Here is a 26656-nt window from a genome sequence, read left to right on the forward strand (position 1 = left end):
ATGGATAAAGAGAGTGGAGGCATGTATTTAATATGCAGGCGGAGTCATCAGGCACACTGATTTTACATTGCTTTCTGTCACTTCAACTTCTGTAACTTCACTAGAAGAATTTATTGCCTGACTTGGCAATAAGCAGAAGACATACTAGTGTCCTCGTCTTGAGAGTGCAATTTATTTACTTACTGGTAGGAATGCTGGTAAAGAAAAAATGGGGGGAGAGAACTGGTAACATAAAACAGTATTCCAGAAATCAGGGGTTATACAAAGATTATACATTCCAAAATGTAGTTTCTGTGTATTTCTTACGCTTGAATCTTCATGAATTTAAGACTATATATATATTTCTTGCTGATACCAAAATTAGTTCGCTTATGAGAAAAGTGTATTACTACCGCCCATTCAGTGCTAATGTGAACCTAAAGTAATCTGCCTTATGGCATTTTGAACATATGCAGAGAAACTCTACTTCAGCAAGTATGCACACTGACATTTGCTTTCAGTTTGGTTTACTGTACACTGTGAATGAGTTTAAATGGTGCTCATGGTACTTGCTGAAGGTAAACGTTGGCTGTTTCTCTTGAGCAAAGAGACATGTAATTGAGAAACAGTGTTAAACTTCTGACATGTGAATATTAACCTTTTAAATTTCCTATGTTTATTTTAGGCCAGATTGACTGGGCTGCATTAGCTCAAGCATGGATTGCTCAGCGAGAAGCCTCAGGGCAACAGAGTGTAGTGGAACAACAAGGAATGATGCCAAATGGACAGGATATTTCAGGAATAGAGTCTGGTACAAACAACCATAATAATTTTCAGGGGGATCCCAACTTCAACAGAATGTGGCAGCCAGGTTTGTTTTCCTTCCTATTAATTCCTTTTTTTCATGTAATGATTTTTTTTTTAAAATCAGACACTTTTGGGTGTGAATATGCCCTGTCCCTCAGGTTTCAAGATGCAAAACTTCCAATAGCATCAATTAATTAACTGAATATCAGAGCTGCTACTTTCCCATCAGGTGTTACACAAAATGGGTAACAGTACAGGCACAGATGTCAGATAACACAACTCAGTAATCTCTATATAAAATAAATAACTTGGTTTTATAATATACATGCGCAAAAGATTTGTCCTGCCCCTGAACGTTGTAGGAAGGTAAAGTGTGAATTGCAGTCATATATTTATTTCCCTGGATCTTATTTTTAAATCTTACATGTTTTATTGTTTATCCCACTGCACTAGGAACAACAGCACTGAAGGCAACAGGATGCCTCAGAATTAAAGAGCATCTGTTGCCCTCTCCTGAAGTGTAATACCTGCTTCTGGCATGATCTTGACATGTAGAATGAGTTCACAATGTAACTGGCAGATGCTGACTTTAGGTATCTTAAAATCATGAAAAAGATGAGCGAAATTCTGTGTGTAAAATAATGTTTTTGTTACATTTGACATACGTAGTATTTGCCCTTTTTTGCTTATGTATCTGATTGTCATCTGCATAAGTTTTCGGTTAGTGTCAGTTAAAGCTGGTGGAATGCTTTTTTTTTTTGTATCGATTATTTTCAGCTCTTTGTAATGTCCTCAACAGTTCAGTTTCGGCTGAAAATTCATTTTCTTTCCAAGACTTCATATAAAATAAGCTGGGCAATAAGCATGGGGTAGAGATTGGGTATTTTTGGCTAAGAATTTTTCTGAAATGTTTGTTATGTCACCACACTATGTTTGAAATGTGTGAGCAAGGTGGTTAGTACGCCTGCATGCATGCCTTCTGTTATCTTGGTGAAGACAGCACTTCATGCTTGATTCTAGTTGTGATTGAAAGAATAACATCTCCAGTTTTCACTGTGACTATTCAGATGTAAGTGCAACGTTTAATAAAAGTAGGCTTTAAATGTCATTGGTGGTTCTTACATCTGCATAACAAAAGGGAGGTAGCCATCAGATTTCACTTGCCTGCACTGGGCTCTAAGTTATTTTAGCCACATGTAAGAATTTTTACTTTATATTTCACAGTACATAGAATGTATTCTAGCTGTATTTCTGTATAGTAAGTAGAGGTTTTCCACAGAAATACTGCATCGTTACTGGACAACTTTGTTTTTCTTATAATCCTGTGGTGATGAGTTCTTCCTCTTACACTTTTTTGTCTGTGAGGTGAACTAATATCATAAATGGTGGTTGTAGCAAGTCATCACAGAATGGTGAAAGTGAGGAAAACATTTTGCTGATATTTATAAATGTTTGGTGCCCAAGCTCACCTAGAAAATACAGAACAGGAAAACATCTTAGGTCTAGGAGTAAGAGTAATGTAACACCTTTTTGTTAACAAGAAACAATGTACCAATGCTTTTCGTTATCATTGGATATATTGGTCGAAGAATATGTTGTTTTCCCAGGTTTTGGGACACTAATAAAGACTGCTGATGCAGATAACAGCCTAGCTTCCTTTAATTTGGTCAGTGTCGTTCTCAATGTATAAAAGTAGTCACAGCAGATAAACTAAATCATAGCATGCATGGGTAGCCAAAGTTCTCTGTACATATCTACTCTGTTTCTACAGAGCTTCATCTTTCTCCATATCCTTCCAAGTTTCTTTTTGGATCCAAAAGTCCTTTATGCACCACTAATAAAAAGCAAAATGGCAATCTGAAAACCATGCCTGTAACTAGAAGACAATTAATTTTGAAGGGATTCATGTTCCACAAGTGAAAACAGCATCTGTTGTATGCAACTTGCAAGCTTTCAAGTCAGTTAACTTGAAGTAAACGGGGCTTTTAAATAGTGTCAAATGTTAACCCATTACAAACAATAACTCTTGTAAGCTGTGCTTAAAGGATAAAGGATTCTGTACTTTAGAATATTTTAAGAGCATTGACTCTTGGAAAAAATTTGATTAATCAGCTAAACATGACCTAGGAGGAAGACAGTGAGAGCGAAATGAGTGATACAGTCTTTGAACATAGAGAAAAAAAAACCCACAACAATGCAGCACAAAAGCTATGTTAACCCTCTTTAGTTGCTATAGTAATGGATCCAATTATGATGCAGATGGTGGGAAGGATAGTAAAAACCAGAAAAATTGAAAGAATCATTAAGGGACTGGTTGGAAGGTAGGAATTAACCTCAGTGGTATTAATTTTGTTACTGGTGAGAGTTACAAGGTAGTTCTGTCACAGTTTATAAATACCTGTTTAGTAGACATAATTAATAGACTGATTTCCTATGAAGACAAAGCTTATGGCTACATCAGCTATTAATTAATTCCTTAAACACTTTTCACCCTTATAGCCAATTGTAACTTATGTTTGATGGCTTGTGACTGTAGCTTATGCTAGGACCTCTACTGGATATTGAAGAATCCAGGAAATCATCCATTTTCAAGACAGAAGATTTTGGAAAGCAAGTTTCAGTGGTTGTGCTGCTCACAAAACCATTTGCTTTCCATAGTAGGTCTTTTAAGTCTACTATGCAAAGGAATAAAATAGCTCATTACCTTGAAAGTTGAGAGGTAGGAGCAGTTCTTTAACAGTTTACACAATTTGTAACTGCTGTGGCGGATTCAATATCACTAGACATTTATAAAAAACAATTTACAGCATGTCTGTTTCTGTCCAGTTCTGTCCCATCCCCCCCCTATTTTAGGTCAGCTACAGCTATTTGTATTTCCTTCATTTAGTTGAAGAAATTATTGAGATAGTATAATACAATTTGTAGATTGATTCTTCATAATTTTATCATCTTTGTTGTTTTGAGGAACCTTGTGATAAATACAAGAACACTGAGTGATTGGTGGCTCCTGTAAATCATACTAACTTGGTATTGAATTGTATTCTAAATCCTAAACAGAATGGGGAATGCCTCACCAACCCCCTCACCCACCTCCAGATCAGCAGTGGATGGCTCCAACCCCAGGTCAAATGGAAATCGTTCCTCCATCTGAAGACAGCAACAGTCAGGACAGTGGGGAATTTGCTCCTGACAACAGGCATATATTTAACCAGAACAATCACAACTTTGGGGGACCTCCTGATAACTTTGCAATGGGGCCAGTGAACCAGTTTGACTATCAGGTGAAACATATTTGTTGCTTTAATATTGTAGACGCGCAGAGTCCCTTCCGTGGATGTGTTCCTCTAATATCATCTAGCGGCGACTTTCATTCTTCAGTTCTACAAACATCTACAGAATCTGTTATCTGCTAAGATACATTTTTGCCAAATACTTTACGGAAGAGACTTTAGAGTTTTCAATTCTGTTCTGAGGCTAAAGGGCTTTTTTTTCTATACTAGTAATTAGAAATGGCTGTTGTCTGCAATATTAAAATGGATCACTGTGTTCCAGTATATAACTTAACATTATGTAGTCTTGTGTTTATAAAAAAAAAAAGGAGGAAAAAAAGAAGTTCAGAAATAATACTTAAATACACTAGATAATGTACCATAGGGAACAGTCCTGTGTTTACAGGGAGATAGACTGGATGATCCATTGATCTTTTCCATATCTATCTACTGTGATTCTTCAAATAAACAATGGTATTTCTAAAAAATTCACATAATTTTTTTTCTTCATTCTAGCATATAAATTGCATAGCATAATAAATCTGTAGGTGGTTTTAGCACTAATAATAGCAGGGAGCATTGCACAAATCTTTAAACACAAAAAAGTTTGGGATCTTCCCCCTGTTTTTAATATTTTTCTTTCAAAACTCTTGATATAAATGACAAACTATACCTTTTAAAACACCTACCTCCTGTTCATAAACAAACCTGAGGGAAGACATGCAGAAATGTCTTCTATGTTCTGGCCTAGTTTTCTCTGTTATTAAATTCTCTTGATCAGCAGTATTGTTAGGAAGTGAACCAATTTTCAAATACACTAGTTTATAATTACTTTATTTACTGTTGTGGGATCAACTCTTAAAATTAATTTCTCTAAATGCTACGGAAAACTTGTTTTGCAGTGAATAACAGAGGGATGCTTGACCTGAAATTGTAGTGGAAGAGTGCTGTTAGCACTAGTGACTTAAGTAGTCAATAGAATATAAAAAAAAGTATTTGATGCCATAGCTTTCTTCCTAAACACTCTTAAATAGTTTTATTAGGTATTTCTGAGCAGCAAGTATTAAAACAAAAAACCCCTCGTGTATGCCTCAAGACTTCTGACTTCTGGATTGCATACAGCTTGCTCAGAACCCAGAGTCTGTAATAACCTTCCATATTTATGCATTTAATAGTTTATTTACTAGTAAAAGTACTAATAACATCTGTGAGTAATTACTGGAAAGTGCACAGTGCAAAATTACTTTTTAATAAAAGCTTGAACTTTTCATTTTTATCCTCATGTTGCAGTTAAAAGGAAAGACTGATAACATAGCTAGACTTTTAAACCTTCATTTTGTATACTGTTCATTTAACTGCATGCGCTGATGATAAGCTGGCAAGGAACTGCTGGAGATAGGTGATGATTATAGAAATTAATGTTTAGCACAATGTGAAAGGAGATTGGCTGAAGCTCTTTCAGCTTCATTAGTATCCCTGCTTAAATCTAAGTTTAGTCATTAAATATTTAAGGAAAATTGTTTCTTGGGGACCACAGAAAAAAAAATTGAGAGATCTCAGTAGCTTAGAAATTGTGGATTCCTACTTGCATGGATTTCTGTAGACCGACTTGCGCACATGCTGTATTTAGTGTTACCATGTGAAGAAAAATAAACTGCATTACTCTTTCAGCATGGGGCTGCTTTTGGTCCACCTCAAGGTGGATTTCATCCACCTTATTGGCAGCCAGGACCACCAGGGCCACCAGGTCCACCAGCACCTCCTGCACCTCCTCAAAATCGAAGGGAAAGACCCTCATTCAGAGACAGACAGCGTTCACCTATTGCGATGCCTGTGAAGCAGGAGCCTCCACAGATTGGTACATGTTAACCACTCCTTAATGAAAAAACATAAAAACTGTGTTTTAAAAATAATTGCAAAATTTGAAGATTTTTTTTTCATTGTTTTCTTCTAATATATAAAGTAAAAAAGAAGGGAAAGAAAAGCCATTATAAATGTTTTTCTCCCCACAATCAGATGTATGGCTTATTTGGATTGGAGTAGAGTGTTTGCTTCTTTTTTATGTTTTTTTTTAAATCTTTTTTGGAGAAGGTTTTTTCTTCTTACAAAACTATAAACTTTGCTTATGTAGATGCTGTGAAGCGTAGAACTTTGCCTGCCTGGATTCGTGAGGGCCTGGAAAAGATGGAACGAGAAAAACAGAAAAAATTGGAAAAAGAGAGGATGGAACAGCAACGTTCACAGATGTCTAAAAAAGAAAAAAAGGAAAGTGAGGCTGAAGAAGGGGATGGCCCACGGTTACCTCAGAAAAGTAAATTTGTAAGTAGAAGGGTTTGCTTTTGCTCAGGTTTGTATTTCTGTGAAGGTATCAACTTGTTTTGGTCTCTTCGAAAGAGAGGCTATTTGTTCCTGGTTATCTCTTTGTTTCTGTTGCTTAATGTAAGGTTAAGCTACTGCTTTGTTGATATTTACTTGGTGTTTTGAAATTAATGTCTGAGAGGTAAAAGTATATTATCTGATCTGTGGTAGCAAAGAAACAGTGATGAAATTGGGGTTTTTTCTTTTCTGCAATTAGGGAATGTGCATGATCTTTGAAGGTTTGAATCCTAAATCAGTAGCTGAACAAATTCAGATGCATGTATTTGCTAAATTGAGCCCATTAGGAAACCTTGTGCTGTCTTCACTTTAGCAGTTATCTCATTTGTTTGCAGTTCTAAGTACCTGTCTGGCAGTGAACTGACAACTATGTATTTTCCTCTCTTGTGTGGGTAGAGGGGTACCTGCATGTTTATTAGGAGGGGAGAAAAGAAAGGGTTTTATGGTAACTGTACTACAGATTCCAGTACAAAGTAAATGAAGTTGACTACCATAAATACCTTGACATCTAATGAGCTTGACACGTAAGTGTTTCCTGAAGTGTATGATGCTGTTCTTGTAGGACAGTGATGAGGAAGATGAAGATGCTGAAAACACAGAAGCTGTAAGTGTTGGGAAAATCAGTAGGAGTCCATCCCCGGCTCCCCAAGAGGAGCAGAGTGAACCAGAAATGACAGAAGAAGAAAAGGAGTATCAAATGGTATTAGTAATGTAGTTCTCACTAAGTATTTTGGTATTCTCTCTTTCGGTTCTAAGTATTTGCTCATATTTTTGGGACATAGTGAAGTAAAACACTTCTCCTCTGCCTGATACAGTCAATAGAGGTATATTACACATCATACAGTAAAGCAAAGTTAGAGTTGCATGTCTCTTTATAATGCTGTCTTTCTCATATAGACAAGGATACAGATTATATAACTCATATTTAGCACAATAGTAAAAGACTGTAATGACTGTAATCTTTACATTACTTAACTTGTCAAATTTCTGAAAACTTACAATGCTTAAATGCAGCCATCTGAAATCTATGCTTCAACCTCAGTTCCTGTGAAAGGGAATTTAAGAAGTTTTTTCTTGCAAGCAAGTGCTAGAAACCTAAGTCCTAAAGACTAGCAACAATTTCACTGTGTCTGCAGAAACCTTGTACTTTAAAATCACAGTTGTATGTTACTTATACAGCTGAAACCTTGTTATTGAAGACCCTGAATTCTAAAAAGTTCTGTGAATATATTTTTATAAAGCACATGGCCAGACTGAGAAGCTTGGAGGACTAGCTACCAACATTTCTATTTTTGTAGTAAATACATAATTATAATACCGTATATAAGTAACTTCTGATTATTTTTGCAGGATTGGGGTCAGTGAGACAGCATACCAGACAGAAATGTGCTCTTTATTTTTTGAAAGAATAAATGGGATCAGTCTAAGTACATTTCTGATTTACACACTCATTTGTTACATCATCTTGGACATTGGGATCAGTGTCCTGTATAGCTGTGTGTAATACACATGGTTACAGTTCACAGTCAAAATATCAACTCTTGAAAGTTTTGAAATCAGGTCAAATTTAAACAGTTTCAGACTTAATGTTTGTTTGAAGTCATGTTTGTTGAAAGAAGTCACTAAATAAAATGTTCTGGAGAGCACTTTCATAGCCATCAGAAGAAATGAACCTCCATGGATGTAATTTGAATGCAGCATTTATTAAAGAGGTTTTGGCCTTTACTTGTATGTACAATTTTCTTCAGATGATGCTGACAAAAACGCTGCTGACAGAGATTCTCTTAGATGTCACAAATGAAGAAATTTATTATGTGGCCAAAGATGTTCACCGTAAAGCAACTAAAGGTATGCGGGTTCTTTTTTTGTTTTTGTTTTGTTTCTTCTGTGAATATTCTATATTTGCATGTCTCTAGAACATTTAAACTCCATAGTTATTCCCCAAGAACAATTACAATATAATGCATCCAGCTTGGTAGAGTTAAAATCCAGTAATCATGTACTGTTGTCCTGTGCAGTGTATTGTGAGTTACTTCAGTTGTTCCATTTCTCTCATACAATTCATTTTAGTTAAAACGGTACTTGTGTGTCAATGGCTCTTGAGTTGTAGCTGTTTCTTAATGCTGTCATCTTTATCTCAAGTTCTTAGCTATTCAGCAGTGAAAAGAGATGAACTTTGAGTCCTCAATTAGTAATTATTTGCTTTCACTATTAACATGTATTGTACGTACTTAACAGATTTTTTTTTAACATAACTGAGTTAATCTAAATATGTAACTACTGAAACTTGGAAAATTATGTGCAGATGCTGTAACTTGGAAAGTGATTTATGAGTATATAGGTTTTTTTTCTGTTCACTATTAATTTGCAGTTAAATTCTAAATCTTCGTGGTCAGAAAATCTAGAAGTGGTTTTAAATGGATGATGCGTTTTTAATGTTTCTTCTCTCCCTCCAAAGAACAGCAATAGTAGTAGATTTAACAATACCATAGACTCATGACTATGAAATCGTGGCTATTTGTGTTAACATGTTGTTCCTGTTGTTGATGTGATACAAAGCTCCTGCAAAACAGCTGGCACAGTCCAGTGCACTGGCTTCCCTCACTGGACTCGGTAAGTATGTTCCTTATTTTTGAGAGGGCTTAAAGGGGGAGTTTCACTCTTGCCTTGCATTTCTAGAAATTGCATTTTGAAACTAGATCTTAATTGCCCAGGAGTTTGGGCCACTTTCCAATAACTTTATCATTATCAGCACCTTTGTTTGTTCCACAGGTGATACTACTGATATAAGTGGGATAGGTTTTGGAGTAAAGGACTGGTTAGCGTGAGTTAGTGTATGACAGTCTTGCCCTAATTTTGAAAATACATAAAAACTTTAGATAAATTTACTTTTCAAAGCATGACTGTTTCAGAAGCATACTACAGTCTTCAGAGAGAGGAGTACTGTGTTATATTTTTCTCCTATTTTGATCCATACAAACAAGAAGGGAAAGTTGATAGAAGAGTAACATGGAAGTCTATAAATAAAAGTATAATGTTTAGAATTATTATTTTATTGCAAAGCTACATAAGCACAGAGGCTCTCATATCATATATTACCAGAAAGAACACAGGAAAAAGGTTGAAATTCCAGTTTGAGACACAACAGCAAAAGATTTTTCCCAATATGCTTTTTATCATCTAAAGCATAATACAGTAGTCAATGATCAGTTACATGTTTGTTACGTGGAATTCCAATGGATTAAATGGAACGTTATCATCACAAGTATTGACATGTTTTAAAACTAACTCAATAAAGATCCTAAGAATCGCAGACTGAAAGAAAGTAAAATATCTCCATGTCAGGTGTTTAAATTGACTTTATCTTTCTTATCAGTCCAGTAGTTATTGATATTTCTAGGGGAGAAGAAAGCCCATTTCTGTTACATCTCCGTACCTGTCAAAGTGCAGTGTTTTCTAAATCAATATAGAAAAACTGATATGGCATTCAGAAGTTCTGTAGCCTTGGACTACGGAAGCGGCTGAAGTCAATTCAGAGATGTCTTCTGGGAAAGGTCCCAGGAATTTTCTGTCCGTTGCTGATACAGAGGCAGGCACTGTTAACGATCTCCACAGGGAGCTTTTTGGCCCTTCCATACAATGGAAAAAGTACTGTGATCACAATGGTTGCTTGCCGAAAATAGACGACCTGTTCCAGAAGGAATAGAACCAGACAGTGAGTGTCATTGCAGATATGGGGGGCCTTGATCACACCATCCAAACAACATTGGCAATTACCAGAATTAAGTGACTTCTTCAGAGAAGAGGAAGTGAAGGAAGGGCAATGTTACTCTCCTCTTTGCCCTACAGAAATATTAAGAACAAAGCTTAATCTTTCCTCGTGATAGACTGGACTTTATGCACGCAGGTGGACTGGGTGGTTATGGATCAGGAGACAGTGAAGATGAGAGGAGTGACAGAGGCTCTGAATCATCTGATACTGATGATGAGGAATTACGACACAGAATCAGGCAAAAACAGGAAGCATTTTGGAGAAAAGAGAGAGAACAGCAACTACTACTAGAAAAACAGCTAGAAGGTAAATCATATCTTCTTACTGTGCTGCTGTATATGGAGTTTACTACTTAGTATATGTAAATTGGTGGGAGAGAAAATGCATTTTAAGCCACAAAATATGAAGCCAAATTGAGAAATAATGTACTTTTAATTAAAAGTTTTAACAAAAAAAGATGTTTGAGCTACTTGATCAAAATGGGGTTTGCTTTTTTTCCTAATAAGAACAAAATCCCTGTAGCGTTTTCCATAAACTGTTCTATTTCAGTGTTAAAAAAGCAGACATGGCACATACATATCTATATGCTGTAGATATTGTACTGTATAAATAATAGTATTGCTTTATAAAAATGCATGTTTGTGTGTAATAATTTTTTATAAATTACTAGTATCTCAGCTGTGACTGAGGGATGTCACCTTTCTGCACCAGACTGCCGTTTATATAAACCTGATTCCTTGGAGTTGTATACTTTTAAGTATATTTCATATTTAAGTATTTAAGTATTATTTCATATCATCTGAAAAACTTGCTTTTCTGTTACATAATCTTGAGCAGTGCACCTTTCAGAATGTGCAGTGAGAGGCTGCAGTTTCTTTGAACTCACTGTTCTCAGTTTTAGTTTAGGTTTGTTTCCATACGCTGCATCTTCATAACTGGGTTTTTATATCTAACACTGGGAAAAGATTACTGAACACAGTCAGTTCACACTTAGCCTCTGAGAAGGTGGCAGGCTTGATTTTAAAAAACCAAAAATAAATCTGTGATTTACTTCTGCTTCTTCATACCAGGTAAGGCTTGTCCTTTTGTAGCAGTAATATAGGTCAAAAGGGTATCACAGTCAAGTCACCTTGCACTGCTGAAGGGCAGTCTAGATCAACAGATGAATACAATGGTGAGAAGTTGGGATCTAAGTTCATAAGCTGGAGGAGAAAGGAAGTACTATTACAATAGCATACTATTTTCTTATTTTAAGATGGATTGATTAAAAGGATGATTTCCTCCTTTTTATTTCAAAAGCTTAGAAATAAGACATATGGATCCCTTAACAAAAGGCTGAACTAGCTAAACTTTTGGTTCCCCTAATACTCCTGAGTATTTTAAGATTTATACATACAAGGATGGCCGTATGGGGAGTGACTAAATGGTGGCCTGTGATCTCTGTCTTCCTAGTGCAAGAAGCCAGATGTCCATCTGGGGACATCTCCATGGGGCTATTTACAGAAATACAAATCTGGAGTAAAGAAGCTGATTCTATACATGCAAAATACCAAAGAATACTAAATGTGGGGTCTCATTTGCAGTAGTGTTTAGGAAAGGCAGAAAATTACTAATATACAATACAGCATCTTCTAACATACACTGGCTTCTGCCTGTATTACCTAATAACTTAGGGACCAGATGGAACGATTTTCTGGGTTAGATTTGACCATCAGTTGCCATTTGGATCACTGTGTATTTCTGGATGCAGTTTTATTCCCTAAGTTAATTCAGAAACTGATGACCCACATCAAAAGGCCATTTTTTGACTAAAAATATTGTATGTCAGTTAGTTTTTCTGGGTTCAATTTAAAATGGGAAGGGGAGATGAATTTGGCCAATGATGCAAAGGATCCTAGGTTGAATAGAAATAAGTAGAACTTTAAGAAATTTGGTAACCTCTGGAAAATACTCTGGTGCTTTATTTTGCTGTATGAAAATCTTGGCCTGATACTCACTATGTTACTTTAAAGAAATGTATTTTATGTCTTCTGTTGTCTTCTTACCATGTTTGTAGTATTTGCTGACTACCAAGCTTACATATACTCTCAACTGACATCGACTTTTTGTTTTGTTAAGAGCTTCACCAGCTATCTCTATTAAATGCTGTGGTCTTAACTTCTGAGCTGAGTGTTAAGCAAAGAACTATCTATGAGTCTCTTTTTTTATACTACTCCTCACTTGCTTGGAATTAGTTTGCTATAAAACCTGTTAAGAAGAAGGAAAAATGTGAATTGCTTGTGCTGTTTAGCATTTAGGACTAATCTAAGTTATCTTTGAAAAATGCCATAAACCCAGTATTTCCTTACAAAAACCAAATGTGTCACTACAGCAGAAGGTACTACTCTTAAGAATTTTTGGGTAATGAGGCCTACAAAACATACAGAGTCAGTCAACATTATTCTGAGGGTGGGAAATACAACTTCTTCAGACCAGCCAGCGATTACTCAGACCTGGATGAACAGGGCTGGAAGGCAGGCAGGAAGCGTAGGTACTGCTAAAGGAGTGTTGTAGGAAGGAGAAGGGGAGAATTAGGTGTGTGGAAAGGGTGCAGGAGGAAAAAAGTATGTGTGTAGATGAATTCCGGTATTCTGGTGCTCCAGGATATTTGAGAAATTTGTCTTAAACCACTGAAAGATGAAATAACATCAAGGACTTCTAAAAGTGTCTGGGCTGTATACTTTTTCTAAACCTGGAGGACAAATTTTCTAGAATTATAAAAAAAGAAAAAACCAAGTTGTTTGGTAGGTGGTTGTTATGATGGCAGGCCATGTATTAATTACAAGTATTACAAAAGGTACTTGAAAATTTGGTTTTGCCAAAAGTAACAAGATGGAAATTGTTGGCATATTACTCCAAATTAATTGCGTTTTCCTTTTGTATACTTTTTTTTTCCTAGAAGAAAAGCTACAAAATGAAAAAGTTTCAAAAGAGATGAATGAATTTATCAACAAAGAACAAAACAGTAACTCAGCATCACAGGAGACAAAAGAAATTGAAGCAGATACAGGTCATGAAAAGAAAAGATCTCCAAATGCAATTATACTTGATGCAGAACTCAAAAAAGAGGGTAAAGAGAGGCTAGGAAGGAGTGGGTCAAGAAGCTCTAGCAGTGGTAGCACTAGCAGCAATAGCAGAAGCAGTAGCAGCAGCAGCACTGTATCTAGTTCATCCTATAGCACTAGCTCAGGTAGTAGTCGCAGCTCTTCGCGTTCTTCCTCTCCTAAAAGGAAGAAGAGACACAGTCGCAGTAGGACGCCTTCACATAAAGTTAGGCGCAGTAGAAGCAGGAGTTACTCCCACAGAAATAGGAGAGAGAGGAGTAGGAGCAGGGAGAAAATGAGGGAAAGGAGACGATCTAGTAGAAATCACAGTGCTGAAAGAGGGGAGAGGCGAAGAAACCGGAGTCCTTCGAGAGAGAGAAGCTGGGATAGACGTAGAAGTAGTAGCCGTTCAAGAGACAGGCGAGCTAACCGTGCAAGCCGCAGCAGAAGCAGGGATAGGCGTAAAACTGAAGACCAACGTAGAAGCCCTACTGGAAATAGGCACAAACATAAAAGTGAGGGTAAAGATCAAGAAAGGAAGAAGGAGCAGGGCGGAGGTGTAGATAAAGACAGAAAAAAAAACAGAGAAAGGGAGAGAGATCAGGAAAAAAGAAAAGAGAAGCCCAAAAAAGAGGAAAAAGAAAGTAAGGCTGGCAATCATGACGACAGTAGATTAAAGAGAAAAAGAGACAGCGAAAGAACTTTCTCTCGCAGTGATTCCATATGTGTGAAAATAATAAGACAGGATTCCAGACAAGAAAGCAAAAAAATTACTACCAAAGATAGCAAAAAACGGTCAGGCTCCGAATCTAGTGCAAGGAGTAGTTCTGAATCACCAGGAAGCAGTAAAGAAAAGAAGGCTAAGAAATCGAAGCATATTCGGTCATGCTCCATGGAGAAATCTCAAAGGTCTGGTAAGAAGGCAAGCCGCAAACACAAGTCTAAGTCACGATCAAGGTAGTATACTTTTTAAGTATTTTGTCTGACTTTTTTTTTTATTATTTTTTGATATTCATCTTCATGTGTACGACATATGATTTTTTTTAATAAAGTATGGTATTTATTAATTTTTTTGTCTTAGGCAAAAGTAACTTTGGAAAAATCTTTAAAAACTATTAATTACTAAGCCTAAAGTGTGTGTGGGTTTGGGGGTCTTCTCTTTTTTCCCCATTAACTTTTTCCTCCCTTTTCCTTTATTTTTCAGATCAATGACTCCTCTTCGTCGTAAACGCTGAGGAATTTATGGCACCAGTGCTATGACATTTAAAAATTCCATGAGTTATAAAAGGCTTGTCTCATTATAGAGGCACATTGTGGCTATGTAGGTGAAACCAGAATCCTTTTTTTAATCTGTAAATAGGTGTATTTTTTCCAAATGCTGCTCAGAATTAAATACCTAATAGGGTTTCTTTGTATTACATTTTTTCAAGAACGGTAGTGCTTATTAAGAATATAAAACAGGCCATTCTCTTTCAGCTGTAATGTTCTTAAAATTACTATTGAATGTACTGTGATGTCAATAAAGCTCTTTAGTTCATTTTTTTTGTTTAAAATTCTTGCACCTGAATTTTGTGTTAAATTGTAGAAAGTACTTTTTTAAAAAAAAAAGAAAAAGGCAGCTTTTTTTGGTATAGCAAATTTTTAAAAGTACTTGAAAAAGATTTTAACGTAAAACACTTGTCAATATATGTAATCCGTGAACATGATGAGATGAAGTGAGGGGGGTGTGTGGAAGAACAAAGCAAAGACACCTTACTTTTTCTTTAGATATATGTAATAGATTTTTAATATTTTTTTATTTGGACTAGCAAGTAATATATGCTGTGTGTGTAAAATATGGGTCACTGTAATACAAGCTATACTTAAACAGGCTGAACCCCATTAGGAATATGTGCAACTAACTGATCTTGTGTGACAGTGTTAAGCTCTGGAACTATATTCCTCACCCAGTTTTAAGAGAGAACTTTCTGGATGTTCAGGTATATTACAGGAACAAGACTCAATATTTTAGATGTTTTTATGGAATATACTTACAGATGGCACTCAGTACACACATGAAAACTGACAATAGATTAACTTTACATTTTGGCACATGCATTAAATGTGTAGTAAACATAAAAGCTGGGGTTTTTGTTAGTGTTATGAGAATTGTGATTCCTGTAAAGCTAATACACTGTTAGACAGTGATGTAACAAAATTTTTGTTGTTACTATCACCATAAAGTGGAAGAGGTCACTGATTACCTCCTTCTTCCGGAAATGAACTACTGCTGTTAGTAACATGAGTGTGAAATAGTATTAGTTAAAAAACAACAACAAAAGAGCAGTATACACCCCTAGGCCAGTGACTATTACAGAAGAACATTAATTCAGGCAAAGATTGGAGATCTGTGCCTAGAAGGTCTGGTATGATACCAGTTGTGAAAAAGATAAAAGGCTTAACATCAAAGTAAGATCTGTTTGATGGCTGTATCTTCTAAGAAAAAAACGTACAGGCAACTTGCAAAGAATGTCTTCATGAACAGATTAATCCATTTAACTAAAATTAGAATTCATATATACAGCATTTTTGCCAGTGTAATTTTACTTTTTTTTTTCATAAATTAGATGCAGGGATAAACTGCTTCCATGCAAAGAATCACATTTTAAACTCCATGTTTATTAAGCAAGCTAATGGCTGGTGAATACATGCATGTTTATGAAAGCAGTGTTACAGATAACTAATTAGTTAATCAGTTATAAATAGCATAACTGCCTCACCAGGTAAGTCCTTACCCAGAGTAAGTAGTCATACCTGTGAGCAAAATAAGGCATAATTTGCAACATAAACTTTAACTTGCATGTGTATGGATATAAATAACTGTATTGAACCAATCTCAGTACACTATTGGCTCTTGGTAAAGTGAGGAATTTTTTTGAAAAACAGGTAGCAGAAGAGTTCAGCTGTCTTAGAGGGATGACTTTTTAGGGAAAGAAAGTAGAACTAAGTTTAAGAAAAGCTATTGAGGAATACAGTTTCCATGATGCATTTAATTTGATTTTTCAGTTCAGATTTTATATTCTCTAATAATAACAAAAGATTGTGTATGAAAAACTTTATATACTCTGCCAACACCTGGAATTCTGTCACTTCCTGTAAATATGAAAATTATTTTTTTGACACAGATGCACTTACATGGGTAGTGACTGTATGCCAATAAAACGAGCATACGATCTCTGTATTTAACTGTTTCAGAAATCTTACTAAACAGTATATTCAGCACACCAATAATTAAAAATATATGGGTACCATGTCAGCTTCACATACATTAGACTTCCTTGTGTTTTAGTAACTAATTATGAATGTTTTTAATGGTAAAGGCTAAAGTAACATCCAGTCCTTAATTCCATACATTGGAAGTAATCTTAAATTAGAACGTGCAAATATATACGGAAATGGGAATGTATCATCTTGGAAAAGTCTACACTGGGTTGTTGCTGTATTTTACATTTTACAATAAACTGCAAAAATATTTCAGTGCACTGTAGGAGAGCAAGGCATGCAATTTTGAATGTCATGCAGCAACATGACATTCAGAGGCAGTTCTCTTGAAAAAATTCTTTTAATTAATAAGGGATGGTGTGGAATCAAGTGAAAAATGGTTTCCATGCAAATGGTTTTGAAGATGAATAGAACAAAACCATTGTGAATATGTACCCCAAGGTACCTGTTAACGCTGCCTAAAAAGAGGAGCTGGCTGTAGCCATGGATAGGACAAAAAAAAGTGGTTGAATAAAATATTCTAACTTTAAGATTGAACAGCTACACACTTTATGAAATATGGCGTAATAACTTTTTTTTTTAAATATTTGTTGTTACTTGTGTCTTTGAGGCCCTGTCTTGTGGGAGAGGTTAGAGTCTAGGCTGCTGCTTTTAACTGTTGTTTTCCTAAAGCCTGTGTTCAGTAATAGAAAAACGAAATGGCCACCTGTAGTTTAAAACCAGCTTATCCTGTTAAGTAAAATACTTGCCAGTGTGCATGTATTTGTCACTAAATTTTTAAGTCACAAATATAAAAGTGATGGCAATATAAGGATTGGCTTGCTTTCTCCAGATTTTGCATTTGTTTTGCTAAATAAATGAAAAGTAATAGATGATGTTTCTAAGTAATATACAGAAGCACACTTTGAAGGAAGGCTTAGTTTTGTGTCTTAAGGAGGCCATGTGTCTTAGCATAAAGGATTTCTTTGAGCTGTTTTTTCAGTAGCTCTGAGGTGTTACTAATGACTCCTAAGTCTGCTACATAAACTTTACTGGATGGAAAGTAGGTAAGCAGAGAAGTGGTGCGCACACACACAAACAGGTTTGCTGAACATTTAATTGCTGCCGAGACAAGCTTTGAGACCTTTCAGTAGTCCTTATTTAGCTTTTATTTAAAAAAATAAAATTTCCAAACTTTTAACTACTAGGTGAATTACACTATATTTGCGGGAGACTTGTAAATGGGCAGTTTTGAAGCAGTGAGGGTTGTAGCATCAAGCAAGGTCAGTTAATAGCGAGTGGCATCGGTTAGAAGAGTGAGTCAAACCGTGACTGGTTATGCTACTCCAACCCTCCTACTGCCTTGAGCATGTTCTTGCTCCTGTCTTTGTGCAGGCTGCGGCTCTTGCCTGTGGATACCTGCATCTCCATGGCCGGGCAGGGAAGCCAGCTGCTGCAGTCATGCCCAGAAGGCATGGGTGTGTGCCGGCTGCTGCTTTCATGGCTCACCCAGCCTTGCTGCACAGTGCTTCCAGCCAGCCAGCTTTGGTTTTCATGGCACTGTCTCAGGAGACCTGCAGCTCAATGAAGTGCCGGAAGATGGTTCTTTTTAAAAACTGGGTTAATTCTTTACCATTTAAGCATGTAGCTCACCATGGGGATCTGAAAATGTGGAAGCCTGCCAAGGGGAAAGAGGAGGGGGAGAAGAGCTCCCCGTGTCAGCTCTGAACCACTGGGAGCTGCTTGCTGGGGCACAGGGGTTCAGGTCCTTCAGCTGAGCCTCGGTTCAGGGCCCTGGGCAGCAGTGCCTGGGCGAGGGAGCAGGGACGGCAGCCTTGTCCCTCCTGGGCCACAGCCTGGCCTCTGCCTGTAAACTGTGACACGGCGGCCTCTGCAACAGGCCACAGCAGCAGCAAACCGGCTTGGATGGGTTCCCAAGAGGAAGGACTTGGGAGTTTGGCTCCAGCCTGGCCACCTTGGGGGCCCCAAGAGCTCTGGTCTGTGCCACAGATGTGTAGCACCAGCTGTTGGGTGCCGCTTCCCTCCTGGGCCTCCCCTCTCCGGGAGCGAGAAGCCCCGCAGCTTGGGCCCTGCCCTGCCAGCCCAGTCCCTGCTCGGTAATAAAACGGCGTGAAAGCTGACAGGCAATCACGGCGTCACCCTGCAAGCCTCTGCTACTGGAGTGTTTTCTTGTTCCAAGATGTGCAAGGATCAGGTCCACCTGTAGGTGTAAAGGGGCATAAATTAAAATAACATTGCTGTCTTCGTTTTCAGCAGAGCTCCCAGTCGAGGCCACAGCGAGGGGCACCAGCCAAGCGGCGGGGCTGGCGGTGCCCGGCAGCCCCGGGGTGCCCAGCCTGCTGCGGCGGTGCGTTCCTGCTGGGGAGGGAGGGGTAAATCGGATGGGGATTTTGCTTGTGCCGCACCTTAAACTGGATTATTTTTTTTAAACAAGCTTGAATAAGCGCTTGCAACCGTCTGAGCACCGTTTTGTTCGGCTTCCCTTACATTTTATAAAATAAATAGTCATTAAATGTTAGTAGAAAATAATTATAGGTATCTACGAATAGGTTTTAGAAAATATTGTAAAAGGCGGCGTTGGGCTGCGGGCTAGGCCGGCCCGCGGCGCGGGGCGGAACCAACCTTCCCGGCGCGGCCCCCGGCGGCGGCCGGCACCGTGAGGCCGCCGCACGCCCGGCGCCGGGAGGGGGCGGGGCGAGCGGGGCGCAGCGGCCGCGGCGATGTGGGGCGGCGGCGGCGGAGCGGTCCGCGCCTTCACCCGTGCCCTCGGGCGCACGCGGGCAGCGGCCGTGCCGCCGGGGGTTGCGGGCGGTGAGCAGGCAGGCGCGGGTGGGAGGGCCTCGGCGCGGCGCCGTGCCCCTGGGCGGCGGGGCCTGGCCGGCCCGCCTCGGCTCCGCGGCTGAGGCGGCCTAACGGGGCGTCGCTTTACAGGCCCCCTCGCAGCAGGGCCCCAGCCAGCCTCCCACCGGCTCCGACCTGACGGCTGCTTCTGGCGGCGTCCCCCGGCCTCGCCGGCCGGCCTGGGCTCGGCGTCCCGGCCGCGGCCTGCGCCCCGGCCCAGCGGCCGTGCGGCAGCGCTGGCGGGAGCGGCCTGCCCGGCGGCGCTCTGCTCCTGCGGTTGCGCCCGCCGGCCGGCGATGCCGAACCAGCCTCAGGGCGGCCCGGGGGACTCCCACCCACCGGGCAGGGCTCTCCCTGGGACGCACTCCCCCCGCGCTCCCCTTGCAGCCCTCGGCCCAGAGGTGTCTGCAGATCCGGCCGTCGGTCGCCGCGGCCCAGGCACACACATGGGCCGAGCCGCGCGTTGGCAGAGCGGCGGCGGGGGCACTGCCAGGCGCTGCCCGTGGGCTGTCTGCGCACCGGCCGTCAGGTTTCCTTACTTGCGTCTCCTCACCGGCTCATACCACGCACAGCGAGCGTGCAGCTCTGTGTTTCTTATTTCGATATGCAATGGAGCAGGAATCGGAGCCGTGTCGATGACCGCACGCGTGTGTCTGTGTGTGTGTGCGCGCGCCTGTGAGCAACTTGTGGTCAGAGTCAGCATTGCGGTGAAATTCTTGCTAACTGAAACATTTCAACTGCACAAGAAGTTCTTTTTCATTCAGGCTCTGAAAAATGTCATCATATGTAATCTGCAAAGCACTGGAGTGGTGAACTAGCACATGCTCTTTTATTTACTCCCCGTGCACTCCTTAAGTACGATAGTGAATAAATGCATAAGGATTTGGATGGTTAGTGTCACTAACCATCAATTAGTGTCTATAGAGTGGCATTATGAAACTGGGTTTTTCATAAAGGTGATGTTTTCTATTTGGTTGCCTTTCTTTTTATTTATGCAGGTGACCATGCTGCTCTGTCTATTCAGACAGGCCTCAGAGGTACCCTTCAGGACTACTGCTGTGAAATACAGCTGAAATCCAGTAGTACTCTGCCTGAAATGAAAAGCAGCATGTAAGTATTGTATCTAAAATAATCCTGCATGACAAGGACTATCATTTTCTGTAACAGTTTAATTTTACTTTGTGGCAGTGTCACATGAAGTAATTTTTAAGTTTCACAAAAATTTAAATGTTTGATGTGGTTTATTTTTGTTAATTACTTACTGCAGAATTAGAAGTATGTGGCCATCTGTTTTGGAAGATACATTGCACAAACTGTGTAAAATCTTTGTTACTAATCAAGTATAACTGAAGTCTCTAAAGGAACATGAGTTTTATCCTTTTTTTCATTTTCTGATGCAGAATTTGTTTTTCCCGTATTTCAGATGACATGAAATAGTGGTATTTCATGACATTCAGGTTTCATTTTTTAGGCTCACTGTGAAGAGACTTTTCTGCACTTCACACTCATCAGTGGATTCAAAGGAAATGAAAAAATTCCAGCACCTCGCACATAAGTGGTGGGATGAAGAAGGAGAATATTCAGCTCTTCATTCTATGAATGATATCAGAGTGCCATTTATTAGGTATGGTTTTGAAGACGGGCATTTTTTATATGTACTATTTCTGCATAACCTCAGAAAACATTGTAAAAGAAAAGCAGTTACCAGTACTTAAGATACTGCATCTATAAACCACCTTGTGTGTTTGCCCTTAATCACATCCCTTTTCTCTCAGAGATACTCTGTTGAACACTAGTAGTAATTATGATCTGGGAAGCCCACTTTCTGGAGTAAAGATTCTTGATGTTGGCTGTGGTGGTGGACTGCTAAGTGAGGTAAGAAACAGTGTGCTCTAGTATCTCTTGTTAGAAAGCATGCAAAGTATTTGAATTGCTTTACTATTACACTGCTTCATTTCTAATCCTCCAAGTAGGAGCTTTTCTCTTCTGTGATACATTAGTTGCTGAATGTTTTGGAGTGCAGTGCATTCTGAAAACGCCCTAGAATATTTTGTTAGCGTAGCGGTGGTGGTTTACAGAAAAGGAGGGAGCTGGTAATGAGAAATACTAAAATTCTGAGGTTCATCAGAAAAATAAGATTTCGAACATTGTAAAGAAATGGAGAGGGGAAGAACAATGGAAAAGTCTTCAAGTATTCCCTTCAAGTATTCCTCTAGGTAGTCATGGTATGACACCACTTTCTTTTTTTCTTTTCTTTTTTTTTTTTTTTTTTTTTTTTACTTCTGAGACTAGGCACAAATGCTTTAATCATGCCAGTCCTTGTTACCAAAAAACCTATTTTCTATTATAAACTTGTTAATTTCTTTGAATTGCTTATCTTAATTTTTTATATTGGGGATGGGGCAAATTCTTGCCTTTTCTTTGACCACTAGGAGAAGCATGGAATAATGTCAAACACCTGAGACATGCCTCCCCCCTGTCAGGAGAGATTTTCCAGGTACAGGGGCTGATGTTACAGCTGCATCCTGAGGAGTGTGCACAAACTTGAGACTGAGAAGTAACTGCTTGTGGTGGAACCCTTTGCCCACACAGGCTCTGAGCAGTGCTCAATCCTATCGGTAGACCAGGGATGGTTTGTGAATTTAGGATTACAGATCTGGCTGAGTTACCCTGGGAACTTCATCAGCACCTGAAACTAGGTGTTACAAAAGGACCTGAATCTCTCCCTGTGTTCTTCTGTGTGTGTGGTCTTTTATTCTGGGCAAGATCCTGTAGCCTTGTGAGAGCCCACTCTCTGACAAGGCTGACACAAACCTGGTGTGCTGTGTCACCTTCTCAGGCTGAACAACTGGTGAATTTCAGGTTGGAATAACATACATGTGGTCATGTTCTGCAGCCTGTTTCAGTTTCAAAAGAGGTGATGGGTGAGGTGTTAACCTATGAGTAAGAAGACACTGGAGAAACCTGAGTGACAGCCAAGCCTGATGCTATCCTAGAAAACATCAGTGTTTAGTTCTCAGTAGTGTGAAAGTCCCAGAGATAATAATATATTAAGTAACCATTAAAAAGATATGAGGATTTACCATTACAGGTGGATGTTGAAGAAAGTAATGACAGTAATTAAATATGGCGTTGTTTCACCCCCCTTTGAGTGCTGTGTTGTTTTTCCCCCTTTGTTTTTCCTCTATTGGAGGGTAATAATGGAGGAAATCTTTATTTGATATAACAAAATAGATTCAGAACAATTTGTTCTAAAAGATAATTTAAATGTGTATATTCCAGTATTTGATTTTCTAAGCAAATTAACACCAACTCCTCTAAATCGAAGGTTTTCCTTGCTTTAATAAACATTTTAAAAAAACCTGCTGGATCAGAGCTCATAATTTACTGTTTGTCTTATTCTCCAATGGATGTTTTCTGCATCATGTGTATAACATTGCAAAGTTGCAGATGCCTTTAAGTAAATTGTTTTCATGCAGAGAATAAATTATACTCTGTATTATTAGCCTTTAGGTAGACTGGGAGCTTCAGTTACCGGAATTGATCCTCTGGAGGACAACATTAGAACAGCAGAGCAGCACAAGTCATTTGATCCGGTCCTGGCCAAGAGAATACAGTACAAGTTCAGTTCGCTGGAGGAGATTGTGGAAGAGTCTATGGAAACCTTTGATGTAATTGTAGCTTCTGAAGTAGTGGAGCATGTGGCTGACCTTGAAATGTTTATCAAGTGTTGCTCTCAGATGCTAAAGGTAAGAGAGCTTTTGCTGTCATTATTGGGAATATTTATTCTCTTTTATTATTAAGGCTTTCATTTGAAGCAATGTGAAAACACCTACATCTGCATTCATTTCTCCACCTTGAAGTCTGAACCATGCTTTGGTGGTGCCTTCCATTCTCTTCCATGATGCAAGTACATCTTCCCAACTTCAATAACTAAAGTTAGAGGAAGTTTATTTCCCCAACCCTGCCTTAGAATGGCATTACCTAGCATTGCAATGTTGCTTTGCATCAAGACCTTAGGAAATCTGGTTGTCTGATTCACCCAGGTGAGAGAAAACATGGCAGTGCTGCTGCTGCTGGACAGCTGTGGCTCAGACTGCATTGAAGCTGACTGTAATGATGTTATTGTCTCGCAAGGTTCTGTTGCAGCTCTAGCATCACATCAGATGTGCTCCTGGATTCCTTTTAAAGGGTCATAGTTATGCTTGGAGATCATAAAGCATTGTTTATTCCTCTTGATATTACTTCATTTGTAAAGAAGGATGGTAGGCCCAGTATACAAGCAGCAGCTTTCCATTAATCTCTTGATTTATCTTTCTGCTCATTAGAAGGAATATAGATTATTTGAATGGAATGCTTAACTAATTTACAGCCTGCTGGGGCCATAGAAATTATCCTTTATTTCTACCAAACGGGCTCTTAAGTACTTAGAATTCATTTCTGGCCTTGTTTTTCGAACCCATAATCACTAAAACAAGCATGGCATTCAGCAGTCTCAAAAAATTAGGCAGTATTGCACATTTTACTTTGGTTTTAATTAAAAAAGTGTTTCTTTTTACAACAGATACACCTTAGTACCTTTTATTTACCCATTTTCTGGGCAATGTTACATTATAAATTACTTTTGTTAGATGTTTTTTGGGCAAGGAAATGATTTTCAGACTGCCCAGGACCTTGATTATGTTGTCTTTTTGAGGACTACTGAGTCATACTGTTAGAACATTATATTCTTTATTGTGTTTAAATGGTATAGTTGTAAATACCTATCCTGGGATGAAATTAGTTCTTATTCTTGCAACATGTGGACTTGTAGATAGGCAAATGATGTGTTTTAGTGTGATTAAATTTACAGTTTTTTTAAAAAATTAAATATTCTTCTAACTGAACATTTTGATCTTTTAATTAGCCCGAAGGTTCTTTATTCATTACTACAATCAGTAAAACACAGTTGTCCTATGTCCTGGGAATTGTGGTTGCAGAAAAAATAATGGGCATTGTACCAGAAGGAACACATGAATGGGAGAAGTTTGTTCCTCCTGAAGAGCTGGAGCATCTCCTGGAATTGAGTAAGTTCCAGGCCAGGCCAGATGGTGGGAATGCAGAGTTATGCAAATGGTCCCTGTAGAAATGGCGAGGGGATAAGCTAGGTGGGGTGAGTTCTAGCAACAACACACAGCTTTTTCTGTGTGAGTTACCCATCATATATTACGAATATAATTTCTGGCTTAAAGACACTGCTGCTTACTAGATTTTGCATACAATAAATTAAGTGGAGCCCAAAGAATGCAGAGATGATTCAGACAAAATCACTGTTACAGCTGCCCTCCATTTGACAGCCTAAATGAAAATTCCAAGGTTTTTCATCCTGTTCGGTGACAGAATGTATGCTCTGAATGAGGTTCATACACAGTAGGTCAGGTTTGAGAAAATAAATGTATTGGCGCTCCAGAGTTGCACTTCTGAGACTGCATTGTTTGTCATCTTTCCCTTGGGACAAGATGTTTTTATTTTTGGTTGCTGCTTCATGTTGTTTATTCATACTATGTTACTAAAAGATTTCTTTAAAAAATGTGAAGCCACAAATTCATTAATTCTTGAGAAACCATATGATACTGATTTGAAGAAATAATTAAATTGCCCTGGTTGATTGCTTTTAAAAGCAATCCTGAGCTAGGAATTTCGTAAGCTAGGAAGAGTTCTGTCCATTGTCCTCCTTCCATGCAGATGTTTTAAAACCCTCTCACTGAATATTTCACTTTGCTTTAGTTCACTGTAAAGAAGCTGAAGTATGAGTTGAGCTGTTCTCTTGGCAAGGTCTTTTCCTAACACTTTGCAGTGATGCCGTAAGGAACATGACTAATACCGGTTCACATGCTGGTGGTTCTTTCTGTTCCTCCTTCAAAAGAAGAAGCAGGTGCAGTGCAGTGATTTGTTTTGATAGGGTGTTTGTTTTCTGCCTTGTCACCTATCCTGCTGGGACACAGCAGAGCCATGCAGTGAACTGAGAGCTGCTCAGCAGGGAATGCTCAATCACTCTTTACTTGCACTGAGTCCTTGATGGCATTCTTCTGCCTCTTTCTTATATTTTTCCATTCCTAAGGGGAATCTGCAGAATCCTTCCAAAGATATGCTCAGATTCTGGTTTTGAAGCGTGTGATGTCAATCTGAAGAATGTCTGCACTGACAGAAAATGTTACCAGTCACCCAAGTGTGATGTTGTGAGGTTGGAGTTTCTAGCATACCACTTTGCAGTGGCTCACCATTTAGCATTAACAGTATGTGGCCTGGCACAGAGCTATTGCTGCTGCCACTAGCAGGACCCACTGTCACCGGTGATGCCTGTTGCCACTGCTTGTGGTGTCTGACAAAGGCTGGCTTGTGAAGCACTGCTCCGCAGCTCCGAGGAAGAAGTGTGTTTCAGACCTGCTGTTCTAAAGGGTTTGATGTTGCGGTGACTTACAATATTTAAGAACATTGGTTGCTTTATGGCTTCTTTCTTTTATAGATGGCTTTTCAGTCAAGACTGTGAATGGGATGTTGTATAATCCCCTCTCAGGGTCGTGGAGCTGGATGGAAAGCAGGAGTGTTAACTATGCATTGCACGCTGTGAAGTCTGGGGCTCAGGGACAGTCGAGCCCAACAGATGCCCTGTCAGAGATGGGAAGTGAACAGCGCTCAGCCACAGCTGGCACTGCCCTGTGACTGTCGGCGATGTGTGGTGATGGACTGTCTCCAGGAACAGAAAAGAAGGTTTTACCCAGATGGACATAATAAAAGCTTTTGTAACAACAAGCTTGCTGTTTGCATTAGTAACGGTTATGCTATTTTAGGCCAGATATTTCAGGGCAGTCTCAGAAAAAAAAGTGCCCATTATCTCAAGAATCTTTTAAGATTGAAATGAGCAAAGCTTTTAAAGAGTAAGTACTTAAGTACTTTTATAAGAAAGTAGTTTCAAGTTGTTGGACAGGGAAATGCAAATTACTGTGTCAGTAGCTTGGAGGAAGCTCTTGTATGTGATGACACTTTCAGTCCTACCAAGAAAACTCAGATCTCCGTAGGATAATAGCTTGAATGTAGAATGAGGTAAAAACCATGACGATGTATGGTAAATAAAATGCCTTAGGTATTTAAGTTACTCAACTCAGTTAAAATACGTGCAACACGTAAGAACCACAGACACTTGCTTCCTGGCTTTTGCTGGCTTCATCCTGTCTTTAGTAGCTATATATGCATTTCCCTCTGAAATCAGCCCATCTTAAAAGGTGCTC

The 26656-nt window shown here is 39.0% G+C and overlaps 2 protein-coding genes and 1 long non-coding RNA gene across 5 annotated transcripts in view; 2 read left to right on the forward strand and 1 right to left on the reverse strand.

The window, feature by feature from the left end:
* PNISR (PNN interacting serine and arginine rich protein) overlaps window positions 1-14823 on the forward strand; it is a 28451-nt gene extending 13628 nt beyond the window's left edge. The window contains exons 3-12 of one of the 2 annotated variants that reach the window (XM_056344771.1): window positions 665-850; window positions 3844-4067; window positions 5727-5913; window positions 6187-6374; window positions 6994-7131; window positions 8180-8279; window positions 8991-9044; window positions 10339-10509; window positions 13142-14243; window positions 14491-14823. In XM_056344771.1, coding sequence (XP_056200746.1) covers window positions 665-850; window positions 3844-4067; window positions 5727-5913; window positions 6187-6374; window positions 6994-7131; window positions 8180-8279; window positions 8991-9044; window positions 10339-10509; window positions 13142-14243; window positions 14491-14521 — 2381 coding nt within the window. In that variant the 3' untranslated portion in view covers window positions 14522-14823. The remainder of the gene's footprint in view (window positions 1-664; window positions 851-3843; window positions 4068-5726; window positions 5914-6186; window positions 6375-6993; window positions 7132-8179; window positions 8280-8990; window positions 9045-10338; window positions 10510-13141; window positions 14244-14490) is intronic. The other variant, XM_056344772.1, reaches the window with a different exon arrangement.
* LOC130151972 (uncharacterized) lies at window positions 14461-20036 on the reverse strand. Its single transcript, XR_008822826.1, has 2 exons — window positions 19928-20036; window positions 14461-18747 (listed from the first exon to the last, which is right to left on the reverse strand). It is a non-coding gene; the product is annotated as an uncharacterized LOC130151972 (long non-coding RNA).
* Window positions 19221-26180, forward strand: COQ3 (coenzyme Q3, methyltransferase). 2 transcript variants are annotated; one of them, XM_056344789.1, is made up of 7 exons: window positions 19221-19358; window positions 20387-20498; window positions 20860-21012; window positions 21164-21263; window positions 22895-23137; window positions 24295-24454; window positions 25894-26180. In XM_056344789.1, exons 1-7 carry the CDS (start codon window positions 19268-19270, stop codon window positions 26088-26090), a joined length of 1056 nt encoding a protein of 351 aa, XP_056200764.1. In that variant the 5' UTR covers window positions 19221-19267; the 3' UTR covers window positions 26091-26180. The 2 variants fall into 2 exon arrangements, with proteins under 2 accessions (XP_056200764.1, XP_056200765.1); XM_056344790.1 differs by lacking the exon at window positions 19221-19358 and adding an exon at window positions 19672-20251.
* Window positions 26181-26656: the final 476 nt, after the last annotated feature.

This window comes from Falco biarmicus, chromosome 6 (assembly GCF_023638135.1).
Source record: "Falco biarmicus isolate bFalBia1 chromosome 6, bFalBia1.pri, whole genome shotgun sequence".
NCBI lineage: Eukaryota > Metazoa > Chordata > Aves > Falconiformes > Falconidae > Falco > Falco biarmicus.

Coding starts and splice junctions, on each gene's coding strand:
- COQ3 (XM_056344789.1), top strand. CDS start 19,268: ATGTGGGGCGGCGGCGGCGGAGCGGTCCGCGCCTTCACCCGTGCCCTC. Junction 20,499..20,859: donor CCTGAAATGAAAAGCAGCAT/GTAAGTATTGTA, acceptor TTCATTTTTTAG/GCTCACTGTGAAGAGACTTT. Junction 23,138..24,294: donor GTTGCTCTCAGATGCTAAAG/GTAAGAGAGCTT, acceptor TCTTTTAATTAG/CCCGAAGGTTCTTTATTCAT.